The sequence below is a fragment of the Panicum virgatum genome, chromosome 2K (assembly GCF_016808335.1).
Source record: "Panicum virgatum strain AP13 chromosome 2K, P.virgatum_v5, whole genome shotgun sequence".
Lineage (NCBI taxonomy): Eukaryota > Viridiplantae > Streptophyta > Magnoliopsida > Poales > Poaceae > Panicum > Panicum virgatum.
The window spans coordinates 19718659-19733033 of NC_053137.1; the positions used below are offsets into that span (position 1 = coordinate 19718659).

General features: G+C 45.0%; 1 protein-coding gene across 2 annotated transcripts; it reads left to right on the forward strand.

Moving 5' to 3' along the window:
* The first annotated feature begins 1201 nt into the window (after positions 1-1201).
* On the forward strand, positions 1202-7179 carry LOC120670377 (heterogeneous nuclear ribonucleoprotein Q-like). 2 transcript variants are annotated; one of them, XM_039950468.1, is made up of 9 exons: positions 1202-1951; positions 4823-4912; positions 4999-5235; positions 5355-5576; positions 5684-5942; positions 6035-6312; positions 6536-6595; positions 6687-6778; positions 6872-7179. In XM_039950468.1, the coding sequence occupies exons 1-9, from the start codon at positions 1415-1417 to the stop codon at positions 6999-7001; spliced, it is 1905 nt and encodes a 634-aa protein (XP_039806402.1). In that variant the 5' UTR covers positions 1202-1414; the 3' UTR covers positions 7002-7179. The 2 variants fall into 2 exon arrangements, with proteins under 2 accessions (XP_039806402.1, XP_039806408.1); XM_039950474.1 differs by having other exon boundaries at positions 1204-1951; positions 6875-7177.
* Positions 7180-14375: the final 7196 nt, after the last annotated feature.

Here is a 14375-nt window from a genome sequence, read left to right on the forward strand (position 1 = left end):
AGAGCGTGGATAAATCGGAGATTAGTTTCGCAATCACCGAAGGAAAACAACTATCCGATCCCAAGCATTGGACCATTGGAGAATAGTTCAGGAGAAGAGGGAAGGTAATAGAGTTGCAAATGAATTAGCTCCATTGGCTAGAAGACATATTCATTCCGCAGCTTGGTTAGGCAGTGCGTCTTCATGTGTTACGAGCCTAATTCAAATTATTGTAATCTTCTATCTATCTAGCTAATTATAAAGCATCCTCTCTCTCTCTCTCTCTGCAAATGCCTTTCTCTAACAAGGAACAGCGACTTCCCGGGGATCACCAGCACCAAACTCGCCACTGCAAAATTATGAGCCTCCGGCGCATTTGCTTGTTAGTATTAGTTTGTGGGCCGCATACTGCATAACAAAGAAACTGGGCCTAATCCCATCCCGCGAAACAGAATTGGGCCTCTTTCAACATGTTCCACCCCAACAAACTACCCTTTACGCGTGCGCGTCGCGTGTGCACCAACGCGTTTGTTCGTGCACGCCTCGGTCTCTGGCCCGTGGGACCCACGTCGGATCGACCTCGCCTCTTCCCCCGAAATCATACGCAACGCAACCGCCCGTAGGTTAGACCGATACCACACGGTGTCTGAAAGTGGGGCCTTTACGAAAGAGGACCCCACCTGTCATACACCACCCCACCTGTCATACACCACGCGCGCGTCAGTCCATCTCCGTCCACGCGCACGCGCCACCCACGCCACGCAGCAGCCCTGGCGATCCAAAAGTCCACGGGAGCTCACTGACATGTGGGCCCTGAGCGGCGCAGCCCCACCTATCGTTCCACTGGCTTGCGGCTGGGCCTGGGCCCTGTTTGGATGAAGAGGTAAAAGAGGTAAAAGAGGTAAAAGTATCTATTTTTTTACCTCAAACATCCAAACATGAGGTAAAACTTGTTGAGGTAAATGTTTTACCCCTCCTTTTTCCTTTACCCCTCTTTAGGTGTCAAATGAGGTAAAATGACCAATTAAATGCTATTCTCCAACCATATTTGCCCATAATCCAAACATCTTTATGGAGTAAAATTGTTGGGAGAAAATGGTTGGAATAAAACATTTACCTTGGGGCAAATTTACCCCTCCACATCCAAACACGGCCCTGGCCTGGCCGTCTGGCCGAAATGAGCCAAACCCGCCCCCCCCCCCCCCCTCCGTTTTCCGGCGACCGACCCCCCCACACCCCGCTATATAGCCCGCCTCCCCCTCTCCGCGCCGCCACGTGCTCGCCTCAGCCGCCGCCGCCGGGCCGCATTCGCATCGCGCCGCCGGGGCCTGCTCACTAGACGGACACGGACGGGCTGTGGACTGGAGTAGGCAGCGGCGAGGGCCCCGTCGCGAAACCCTAGCCCCTCCCCAGCCGCCGGGGGCGGTCGCAGGAGATGGCATCCTCGCCGCCGCGCGCCCCGCGGCGGTTCCTCTTCGACCTCAACGTCGCGCAGGAGGAGTTCGAGGAGGAGCCCGAGGAGGCGTTCCAGGAGGTCGTGGTGGAGGAAGTCCCGGCGGAGCAGCACGGGGATGCGGCCGCCGAGGAGGAAGTCGTGAAGGAGGTGATCGAGCGCGAGGTGGGAGACTTGCGGGAGGAGCCGCCGGATGAGGTGATCATGGAGGAGGAGGAGGAGGAAGCGGCGGCGCTGCTGCCGCTTGCGGATGAGATGATGGGGGAGGATGAGGCGGGGGAGGAGGAGGAGCCGGGGGCAAGGAAGAAGCGGATGGACTATGAGGTCTTTGTGGGCGGGCTCCCGCACGACGCCGCGGAGGAGGACGTGGCGCGGGCGCTGGCGGACGCCGGGGAAGTCGAGGAGGTGCGCCTCGTCCGGGATCCGGCGGACCACCGGCTCAACAAGGGATTCGCTTTCGTCCGCTTCGCCGCCGCCTGGCAGGCGCGGTGGGCTGCCGATGACCTCCGCGAGGCTACGGTATTGCATCCAATCCTACCTCTGCAATATATAGATTCGCATCCATTGCTAGCTTGGTGAGCTTGGGTGAGGTGGTTGGGGAAAGCTGTGAATTTGCTCATGTTGAATTGATTGATTTCTTCTGGCGAGCTCCTGAGGGCGTTTCTGTATTGATTACGTAGTGATTTTTTTTTTTGGGGGGGGGGGGGGGCGATGGGTTTATCCATTCTTGTTCAGGAACTGATAATGCTAGGATTTTTATATTGCTGTACTGCTCACTATTTTGAGATTACATATGTTCTTGTGGTCTCGTGCTATGGATCCATTATTTGGATTAGTGGATGTGAAATTAGATCTGTTGAGCTGGTAACTTGGAATGTAGAAATCAAATAATGAGCCATCTCATGCAGTCTCCAGAACACTATGTTTGTCAAGGCATAGGATATCGAAAAGGCAATACTGTATGGAAAATGAAATTAGGCGAGTTCTGTGTAGTTCCTTATAGCATGTACATCAGTAGCATCCGATAATGGGCGCTACGGTGGCTTCTCCATCATTTCCTATACTAATAAAAGAACCAGTAGCAAGTCGTGGCATTGATGCCATGCATTCTGGCCTTAGCAACCATGCTTGCTTCCCCTGGACCGGATGCCAACTCATTCCATCTCACATCTCACTTAGCTTGCCACCCTAAGCGCCCTTAGGTGGATTGATAGTTTGTTGCTAATATTTCTTTGAAGTTTCAAAAGGGTCGTAGTGTCTGGATCTCTCACTTTTTAGAAAGTGTGTGCTAGTGTGATGTTAATGGCATAATTACTGTATCAATGCAAGATATGTCTGTCTAGTTAGTTTAAGAACGTGGGACCAAATTCCTGTACTGCTGCATGAATGGTCTAGTTGAATTCATCCTCCATAGCCAGAATCTATTACTTAATGTGTGTAGTATGTAGTGAAAAGGAAATGGTGCTGGGAATAACTTCAGTATTTATGGAGTGTTGTCTTAAAGGGCCATGATTTCATTTATCTGTTCCAGCACATAGGCAGAAGTTACACTCCGCCCAAATCAAAGCCAGTAAAATGGAGAACTTTCTAAATTTACTGCATTTGACTCATTAAAGGTTTTGAGCACAGTCAGAGTTTTTACTTTCACATGTATATTATCATCTTACTCAATTGAGTTAGTGATTGCTACAAATTGACAGTGTAATACAAAGAAATCTAATGAGGCTACATTCTGTATCTAGCATTTTCATTTCAACCATTCATTCTAGTTGAAATATCCTAATATAGAATCATGTACACATGAATCCATGTATTTGGATACACGCACTATTTGCCAAGGTGGAGTTCTGCGCTCGCCTAGGCACACTTCATTGCTGGGCGGAGGGGTACAGTGGAGCCTAGGGGTTAGGCAGTCCCCTAGGCTGTGGCAGTGTGTCCACAGCAGAGGCAGGGACGGCGGGCTGCAGAAGAGGAGGCAGGAGCAGGCGATGGTGGATGAGGAAGAGGATGAGCAGGCTGGCACATCGGCCGTGGTGGCAGCAGGGACTGCGTGCGGCAGTGGAGGAGGCAGGGGCTGGTGGCGGCAGTAGGTTAATGACCAGGGGAAGCAGTGAATGGATTAGGGGGGAGGCTGGGAGGTGTGAGGGTGGGTACTTGGGGCTGTTGAGACCAGTGTTTTATTTCCCGACCGGTAACCAGTAACCGCCGGGCTCCGGTTCCGGTTTACCGGACTGGTTTGACTAGTTACCGGTCGGAACCGGTGGAATTCAAATTTGAATTCAAAAGGCGCAGTTCAACCGGTTCGTACCGGTTTACCGGCCGGTTTGACTGGTAACCGGTCGGTTTGCCTGGTAACCGGTCAAATTCAATTTTTTTTTCTTTTTTGGTTTAAATTCAAATGCCCGCAAAGTATACTAAATAAATGTTTGTATAATATATTTTAGTCTAAATGAACCCTCCAATCCTCTTTTGTACTACTTTTACATTATATTTGTATACTTTTGTATGCATGTTTTTTTTGTTTAACTTCAAATCTCCGCAAACTATACTAAATGAACGAATTTTTGAGAAAATTTGACACCAATAGATTCGTCGCATCTTGAAGTATTTTTAGGAATTTTTTCATTTTTTAAATTCAAATTTAAATTTTGAATTTGGACCGGTTTCATACCGGACTAAACCGGAACCGGTCCGGTCCGGTTTGACCGGTAACCGGTCAAACCGGACCGGTTACCGACGGTTTGGTCAACCTTGGTTGAGACTTGGGTTCGGCTGGTTTGATGAGCCTTTTGTCCAAAGTTAGGCTCATGGTTCCTTATTTTCCCTTTTTCTTTTAGAGATATATGTATGTTTATGGCAATGTATATATGTTAACTCCTAGGAAAATGCCTTGAAATGCCTAGGCTTCATCGAATGTCCCCATTTAAGGATCCAGTTCTTCATTGAATGTCCCTGTTCAGCATCTTGTAGATTAAACATGAGAGGTAGCAGTAGGTGGGACCCTCATTTACAAAAATTAACATTCATGCACTCTGATGCCTGTCCTGCCGACAAGTAGCAAGTCCAAGTTGTGGTGCCTATGTTTTTATACTAACAATAACATCAATTTGAACAGACTATTCCAGTGGAATAGCTGAGAATGCCGATCCATTTTTTTATAATGCTTGATAGGTTTATAGGTCGGTTTGAACAGGATGTATCTATTTCTGTGTTTTTATTAAATTTTTTCTTTACTTATACAAGGCTTGTATTTTCCTATGTATATTTACTCAATAATGATTCCTAGTCATTTTTATTTTTTTTCTATCGCAGTGAATGTTTGTATCCATATACATTAAACACGCCTACTGGTTTTGATATCATTTGTTTAACGTTACTTACATTTTCCAGATCAAGGGAAAAGCATGTGGAATATGCAAGAACAGTGAAAATGAGACCCTTCATGTTCGGAATATATGCTTTGATTGGTCAAAAGATGATGTGAGCTTTCTTGCGTAGTTGATATGATACTAATATTTGTTATAAGCATATTTCTGTTTTGATTAATGGTTGATCCTTCTGTTCAGTTAGCTGAGAAATTGAAACCTTTCGAGTTGGAGAATCTGGATAGAATTAACCTAATCGAGCACCCAGAAAGAAAGGGGAAAAACAGAGGCTACGCATTTCTTGACTTCAGAACACATGTGGATGCTGTGGCTGCTTTTCTGAAACTACAGGAAAAAGATCTATACCTTGGTACTGATTTTAGAGCACACATATCATTTTCAAACACTCTTTCACAAGATGATGAGATCATGGAAAAGGTACAGCAACAAAACATCTGTAGTTAGTTACCGTGTAGGAATGTGTTGCTTGCAGATATGAGATATTGTATTATCTTTCTCTTGCCTTTACAATGCTTTTATTTTATCATGCAATGCAGGTGAAATCTGTTTTCTTGGATGGCTTACCACCTCACTGGGATGAAGACAAAGTGAGAGAAATGTTCGGAAAATTTGGTGAAATTGATAACATACAGCTTGCTAGAAACATGTTCACTGCAAAAAGGAAAGATTTTGGTTTCATCGGCTTCACGACAAGGAAGTCAGCTTTGGATTGCATTAAGATGGTCAATAAAGAAGGTGTTGGTGAAGGCAGTGGAAAGGTAACCACTTTAGCCAGTTATTTATTTTCTGGTATCATTTCTTGTCACTGATACAATTTCTTACCATTTGATCCAGATATGTATAATTACTTGTTCAAACTTTTCAGGTTCTGATAAAAGCTAGTTTACAAAGGCCAAGACATGCTTTCAAGAAGCATTCCTGGCAGGGCTCTAGTTCCATGTTAGGTGTCAGAAGAGGATTTGTAGACAAAAGTTCGAGTAGTAGACACCACTCGGACAGATATAGGCATTTCGAAAGGTATTCAGATAATCATGCTCGACGTCACCGCTCTGTGGATGTTGATGAAAGGCATGTTTCTGTGCGAGGATACAGAGATTACCATCGAAGGGATTCTGCAGCGCATGGTTTGTTTCCTTTTGTCTGCAACAAATAAACTTTTTTCCATCTTCGTACTTCCTCATATTAATTAATAGTTCTTTCTGATGTCTGCTTGCAGCCCCGAGCCATAAATATGGAAGGACAAATTCGGGGACCAGATTCAGGGAATCTTATGCAGAGAGCCGATACTCTAGTAAATATCCAAGAGATAGGCAGGAAATGCATGAAGAGCATATGGGGCGAGATGCATACCGCAGGAGCAAATATGGACATTCGTACCATGATAGGGCGCATAGAACTTCTTGCCCAGAATGTAATTTGAGTGGTCAAAATTGTGATTACCCCAATGGTGAGGAATTTTCTGCAACCAGTGGTGAGCAGGCCTACTATAAGACGGTAAGAACAACCCCTTTTTCCTCTTAATACAAAGATACGCAGCCCTCACGCTTGTTTGAGAAAAAAAAGAACAGTTCAATTGTTAGTATTTTATTACTTGCAGCTCGATGTTGATCATATGGTTGGTTCTGTTTCTTAGAACTGGGTGGTATACAAGCATCACCTCCTACAAGCTATACTTTGATTTATGTTGTTGCTAACAATTGGAGCTTACTTTTGTTAGGGCAACCAGTTGATGCCTAAAAATTCTTCTGTGATGTGTGATTGTGATGATTGCTATATTGTAAGTTGGATGTGCAGTCATTGTTTTGTCGTTTGAATTTTCTCAAAGCATGGCATTATAGATTCTTATAATTGATACTCGCATTGTTCAGGAACGAGAGACAACTCTTAGTCCAAGTGATCATGGCCGAACTAGATCTAATCTTAATCGCCGATCTGTCAAATCGTCTCACGGGCATCGGAGGTGTGTATCATTCAGATTGTTAGCATCTTATCATGGCATTTGTTCCTATTACTTCCGAAGCTCTGAGTTGTAACCATATTTTATGTTTACTAGCAGGTTTGCGCCTGATGAGCATTCTGCTTTTGAGGTTGAGTACACTGTCAGAGAAAGCCGAAGCCGGTATTTATCTTCCAAAGATGCCCCCAGTACCCAATCCGGGAAGCACCATAGGCCAGCAAGATAGGCTAACTGTCACAAGATAGAAGAAAACCTCCTAGCAGCTCGCTTTTGATACTTTGTAGTATGATGATGGATATCGTCGCGCGGCTATGACATCCTGTCGCGCAGCAGAATCTGCTTGAACAACAGCTGTATACCGTTCTTAAATATAACCAAATATCTTTCGTCTTTTGTAGGTCCCATTTTTGTGCGTTACATCTCTTGAAATGTGGTGATGTACTTATTTGTGACGTCTACATGGTACACATGTGGCAACCAGAAAAATTGCGGCAATGGCGTCCTGTTCAGAGTAGTAGACTAGTACTGCCCGGTGGGTTGCTGAAGTTAAAAGACATTAACACCATTCTCAAACGGGTGAGAAACATGTAAGATTGTTGTGTGGAATCGAAGAAAATGGCCTGAGCTGAGCTCTTAGACAAATTTCTCGTACCATAACTGCATAAGATGCGCATCTTTCCATGAGTTCTATTACAGGGCAACAAGGTCTGAATTCGTGGTTTTCAAAAAAAAAAGGGGGGGGATCTGAATTCGCTGTACAGGATTCCATGCATTTCATCAAAAAGGAAAAACGACCACAAGAAAGCGAAGATCTTCTCAGTGGCGGCGAGAGACGGCACTATGGTAGCGGCAGCGTCAGGGCCTTGAGCCATTGACCTGTGTCCATGTTGGGAATGGCCAGGGGGCAGGGGAAGCTGTGCCGTATCTAGTATTGGCAGTATGATTGTATGATGAGCCCTTGATGTACGAAAGGCTTGTAAAAATTCAGGTTACCCGTTTGATTCATTTTATATGTATGATTGTATATCTGTATCCTTTCCGGCTGCTCTTAATAATGGTATAAAGACCGTACCATCAAAAAAAGAAAAACATATTGGTGCTCCATTCGTCCAAAAATGTTAAGAGATGTTTTAATTAGGAAAAAAATTCTATAGTAAATTCTGACTCGTAATTTCTCTTACATATAATACCTATAGCTAAAGACTCGGTATAATATCTAAAGGAAAAGGTTCAATTTACTCCCATCAACTATGGCCAAAGTCTGAATAACCTCCTAAAATAACTTGTTAAATTTACCCCCTAAACTATGTTATTTAGTTTATTTTACCCCATAAGACAATTTATCTTTTTTGTTTCTCTATACACAAGTTGAATTTTAACTTCAAATTGTGCAGGGTAGTAGTGGTGCATATTTAGAAAAAGTTTTATAATTTTCCCCATTAGTTTTCATATAATTTTGAATTCTAGTGATTAATTTATTATTAAATATCCTAACCTATCAAAATAATGATAAAAAGTTATATGATTTATTTTTCTAACATGTGTTATGATGTGTACTTTGTAAAATTTCAACTTAAAACTCCACCTATGCATAGAGAAATGAAAAAGATAAATTGCATTAGAGGGTAATTTGAACCAAATGGTATAATTTGGAGGGTAAAATGAACCAAACAATAGTTTAGGGGGTTATTCAGACTTTGACTATATTTGAGGGGAGTAATTTAGACTTTTTTCCATCTTAGAACCATCTTGAAATACAATATATGGATGCAAATTTTATGCCCTAAATGAATATTTAATTTAACTAATTATCATCAAAATTCGTAGAATTTAACCTTTTTCTAGTCAAAATACGCCTTACATTTGTGAGGGGGGGGCATTATTGATTCTGGATGCGGTATTTTGTAAAAGTTAAATATATGCAAGAATCATGCTGGCTACTCCAATCCAAAATATAATGTAAGGAACCGGGGTGTCCGACCCTAGAGGGGGAGGGGGTGAATAGGGTCGCTAATCGCTTTCTATCCTACGGCTTAATCTATTTGCATAAGATAAACCTAACACGTCCTACACATGCTAGTTATGACTAAGGTTTATCTATGCTACTTTCTACTTACCCCTAAAAGACTTGCAACCTATAGGCAATCCTAATCAAACTAACTAGGAAAGTAAAGGCACGCAAGATAGAGTAAATACGGTAACGTAATACGGTAAGTAAAGAAGTAAGGGAGAGAATATGCAAACTCCCGTGAAGACACCAAGACACACGATTTAACATGGTTCGGTTAGGACACCAAGTCCCTCCCTACGTCCACGTCCACTTGTCCAACACGAACAAGTGTGATGCCGAGTCTCTTCGCTCGATCACCGTCTTGCGTTCGCCACCAAGGCTCCCGGCAAGTAAAGGCTAAGTGACCCCAAGTCACCAAGACAAGGCCACCGCCACCGTCTCTCTCGAAGCGTCACCAACAGCACCGTCTTCACTATTGGAGCTTCTCACCAAGAGGGGTCTCCTTCCCCGCACAAAGTGTCGTTGCCGCTCCACACCAAGTCGGAGGGTCACACGACGAGTACACAAGATGCTTGCCGCAGCAAGGCTTTCACTCAAGCTTTACTCTCTCAAGAGCTAAGCCTAACCAAGCACTAAGCACTCTCACAAGTGTGCTTAAGCCTATATGATGTACAATGAAGCTTTATGGTGGTTGGAGGTGTTCTTCAAGTGTAGTAAGGTTCAGCAACTCCAGCGACCTCAAATGACCCGGCATTGGGGGTATATATAGGCAGCACAAGCAAATATAGCCGTTGGAGAAAAGCTGCCAGAAAAATACTTAACGCCGGTTAATCTGACGTACCTCCAATAGCCATTGTCGGTTCAACCGGTGATACTAAACTGCCCGCCTCAAAAACTAGCCGTTGCGTGTACGGGCAATCAACCGATGTTGCGTCGGTTTAACCGGTGAGTGTAGTTGTCCAGTGAACTCTGAAAAACAAACTCTCAGGACAACTGCACCGATGTTCACAAAGACCCAATCGTCGGTTCATCCGGTGTATAGATCTTGCCTCAGCTTCTGGGTCCATTGCACCGATGTATTCAACTTCCCTAACATCGGTTCAACCGGTGATACTAAACTTCCTGGTGTGCTTCAAGTCAATGCACCGACGTATGTGATTTTCTCAGCGTCGGTTCAACCGGTGATACTAAAGTATCTCCAAGTCAATGCACCACCGTAGGGGTGGCCCTTCGGGCCTAGCTACGCCTATCTTCTATTTGTCATCACTTGAACCTAAAAGCCTGAGAATGAACATCTTAACAATCATATTAGTCCAAGTGTTGTGTTGTCTATATCAATCACCAAAACATTATATTGAAATATGGCATGAGTGAAAGGATCTTGATCACGCGATGTCGTAGCCTAGAGGGGGGTGAATAGGCGTTTCTTCAAAATTTGGCGCTTAATCCCTGCTGGAACTTCCTAGACCGGTCAGACCGGTCTATGCAGGCAGACAGTCCAGTCAGCAGGAACAAGTCCCCTCTCGAGCTTGAACCTATAAGAAACTTGGGATATGTCTTGCATAGTATTTCTAACAATATAAACAAGTCCCTACACACAAATAGAGCACACCCAAGAAGATCGAGCTGAAGCACAATTTAAACTCAAAACTATAAATGCAAGGTAAGTAAATCAAACCGAAATAGAGATGATGCAATGAAGACACGGTGATTTGTTTGACCGAAGTTCGGATTCACCTCGTGCACCCACGTGTGAATCCTACTCTCCGTTGAGGAAGCTCGTAGTGACCTCAAGGTCAAGCTATCTCCTCTTCCCCACTATATGACCATGCGCCCTCTTGGCACACGATCGAAGCTGCAACAAACTTGCCGCTGCTCACCACAACTTTGGGAGCTAGCCGGCGACGCCTAGCCGTCTAGGAGCCGATGCTCCAAGAGTAACAAATGCTTCAATCGAGTTGGCCGACGCAACCTCAAGTGTTCAAAGCTCGGGATGTTTCTCTCTTGCTCAAATGGCTCTCAAGGAATGGATTCACTCAACCCAACTTAAAGATTCACCTTGAATCAAGCAACTCTCACAAAGAGAGAGGTTGGGGAGGACTCTCCAAGTGCTCACAAGGATCTCAAGATGTTCTGAAATGTTCTAGCCTCAGCACCCACGGATGGGTGAAGTCATGGGGTATAAATACCCCTTCTCACAAAACTAGCCGTTGCCCTGTCAGTGTTAGACCGGTCAGACCGGTCCCATAGACTGGTCAGACCAGTCTGTTTTGAAAACTAGCCGTTGGAGGCTCACCCTGTTCAGACCCGTCAGACCGGTCCCTCTCTGTTTTCTGCAGTTAGCTCTCACTCCTTAGGCTAAATTCTCTAGGGACTGGTTTGAGCACTTTTGGTATTGTCTAAACCTACTGATGTTGCATCCCTCTTGATAGTACGGCATACCTATACTCAAGTGCACAAATGAAATATACAATTTCCACACTTACTTGAGTTTCTTCATAATATGTTCATGCCGACTTTTCTTTGATCAATACCGTGAGGGCATCAACATCTTCTTTCTTTTGAGCATACCCGCTTTGAGCTAGTGACTTTGAATCTTTGAATTGCATAGGAATGAAATCCACCTTGATTCACAAGTCACCTTCTTTTCTTGAATAATGACACTCTTCAACATAGAGCTCTCCATGACTCTAGGATATTCGGCCTTTGACCCGTATCGGTTTCTTTGCTCCCCCAAGCCGTCGCTTGCGTAGCCTCTTAAAACACGCCTCTCGGTCCTCTACCTTTATCCTAGCCGTCCATCTTGAACTTATATTGATTTGTGTCATGCATGAAATCTTCAAATTCTCAATTTAATCTTATATGCAAGCATTCCAATTCGAGACATCATATATGTGCATATGAATCGAATTCAACACAAGTTGGCCTCACATGCTAAATTACACATATTGAGCACAAATGAGACTCCCCCTAAATCTTAGCATCCGTGGGGTGTAACAAGTGTGTGTGATCATCATAAATAAATTCGTGATGCAATATGTCATGTAACGCACACAAGCAAACACAAGAGCAATGCCGCTACCACAGACCGGTCAGACCGGTCAACACAAGCCAGCACGCGCTGGGACCGGTCAGACCAGTCCCCTCTGACCGGTCAGACCGGTCACAGACTGCCAGAACAGCCCAAGGCTGAAACAAAAGACATCACATCACTCAAAAAATTCACACTATCATAAACATTCCTTATGTATTTAAAACATGATAAATACACCCAATAGCATTCAATACAAGTGTTCTCAAGTCCGCACAAATCCTTAATACGAAAGAGATGGATATGATTTTACAAGATGAGACAAGAATATCCAAACATATCCAAATCATGATGTCCATACATCCATCATCCCACCTACTCTCAAGATACATATCCCATCTACTCTCAACATGGCACACATATATACACAAGATAAGCTTTAATCCTCCAAACTTCTCCCCCTTTGTCATCCATCAACAAAAAGCGTACAAGAGGAGAAGAGTGTGCTGCCAATCTGAAATCACTGCCCACCTGTAGAGAATCCACCAGTACTGCCCGGATAAGCAAAGAGTGAGTCACTCCAGCTAGCCACTGTCGCCTCAACTAAGTCAGGAGCTGGAGAAAGTGAAGCTGTAGTCCCTGCATATCCCGTATCTGGTGAAGAAAAAGTCCCTCCAAGACCAAAGTGAAGTGAAAGGGGTGCAGAAGCTATAGGAAACGTCGCCGATGACCCTGGAATTGTCGACGAACTGACGTGTGTCCCAAACTGAGATCCTGCACTGAAAGATGGAATTGGCCCCATGAAACTGGAAGTGAACGGCGGTGGCCCTGAGTATGGTCCAGCGAACTGAGATCCCACAAACTGTCCTACGAACATCTGTAGGCCTGTGGTGAAAAGCTGTGGACCTGGACGGAACTGAGGTGCAAAAAGTGGAGATCCATGTCCGAACTGCTGAGCTGGAGACGATCCAACTGGCTGACTCTCCTGACCAAAGAACATCTGCTCGCCCAGGTGGTCATACGGCCCAAAGTCCATCCCCTGGAAGCTTTCAATCATCTGGTCAAGTGAGGGGATCTCTGCTACCTCTAGCTCTGGTGAGATAGGCGAGAGAGGTGGTTGGAGCTCCATGGTAGTGTACATCCTCTTCTGATTATCCCTCAACCTCTTGTTGTTCTTCCTCTCCCTCTCCTGATTAACCAGAATATCTCTCTGGTTCTTGATCATGCCTGCAAATGTCCTGAACATCCGCCTAAAGGAAGAGGAAGACCTGCGAGGAGGGGAAGCATCTCTACCCTCATGAGGCACAAAGCCTCCAGCTGGCTCCTCCTGCTGAGGCACGTCCTGAGCGTGCTGCTGAGCATCTGCATCCTGATCAGGTAGTGGACCATGATCCTCCTGATCCTCCTCCTGAACCTCGTCATATCTGCCCTCAAAAGGAACTCTCACATGCTTAGGATGTTTGATCCTAAGCGGCTCATGCTTCACATCCATCCCAAAATTTCTCCTGGTGACCTTCAGTATCACCCTCATGATATACGGTGCATAGCCACATGTCTTCAAGGGAGTCTCAGAAATATGCTTGATTTCCTCCCAAATGAAGTCACCAACAATGAAGTCACCGCCTCGAGGGTCTGGCTGCATCATGCTCATAAGATTCTTGGCATGCGCTGAGATGTCACTGGGATTCCCATCCCGGGGTGTAAGTGTCTTCCTGAACAGCCTGTTCAGGATGGAGTAGTAAGTGTACAACCCCGTGACCTTGCCTGCATTGCCAACCCTATCCCTCGGATACATGAATCTCACCTGATCAGCTGACAGAGGTAAATCATAGTGAAGCTTAGGACGATTCACGTCCTGATCATCAAGTCTCAAGTAACGGCAGAAAGAAGTGTAGGAACATTGGTAGTGATGTCCCTCTGTCATCCAGTAGATAGTACTCTCATTGCCATTCTCTGGATCATGCCCAAAATATACGGTCGCGTAGAACTGGGCTATCACCTCCTTGTTCCAATCATGCTGGAACCCCATAATGTCCTTGATGTGCCTGTCCTCACACATCTGAGCCACCTCATCACAGATTTCATGACCCAAGTTTGCCATATGTGTCCAATCAACCCACTGGGCCTCTGAAGCAATCCCTGCCTTGGCAAGAATGACAGTCTGATAGAAGTCCTGCTGAAACCGAGTGTGAAACCTGTAGTCCACGGTGTCCTTTGGGACATCCAAAGGACTCTAACGCCTCAGCAAACGTGCAGCCGCTATCATCCCGGTGTTGTAGTAGCTGACAATCTCTACACCGGCCTGCCTGACAGGAATCTGAATAGCTGGGGTCACCACAGGACCCTCCAAGTCTGAGCTGCCTGCTGCACTCTCCTCTGACCCATCATCGCTGTCAACATCATCATCATCATCATCATCATCATCATCATCATCATCATCATCATCATCATCATCATTAGCATCATCTGCACCTGCATCTGCATCTGTCTCAGTGTCCTCATCATCATGAGGATCTCTCAAGTAGGGTGCATCCTCCTCTGTGTCATTGCCGGATGAT

Excerpts from the sequence above, each read along its gene's own strand:
- LOC120670377 (XM_039950468.1), top strand. The coding sequence starts at position 1,415 with ATGGCATCCTCGCCGCCGCGCGCCCCGCGGCGGTTCCTCTTCGACCTC. Across the intron at positions 1,952-4,822 it reads ATGACCTCCGCGAGGCTACG|ATCAAGGGAAAAGCATGTGG; the intron begins GTATTGCATCCA and ends TACATTTTCCAG. Across the intron at positions 5,577-5,683 it reads TTGGTGAAGGCAGTGGAAAG|GTTCTGATAAAAGCTAGTTT; the intron begins GTAACCACTTTA and ends CAAACTTTTCAG.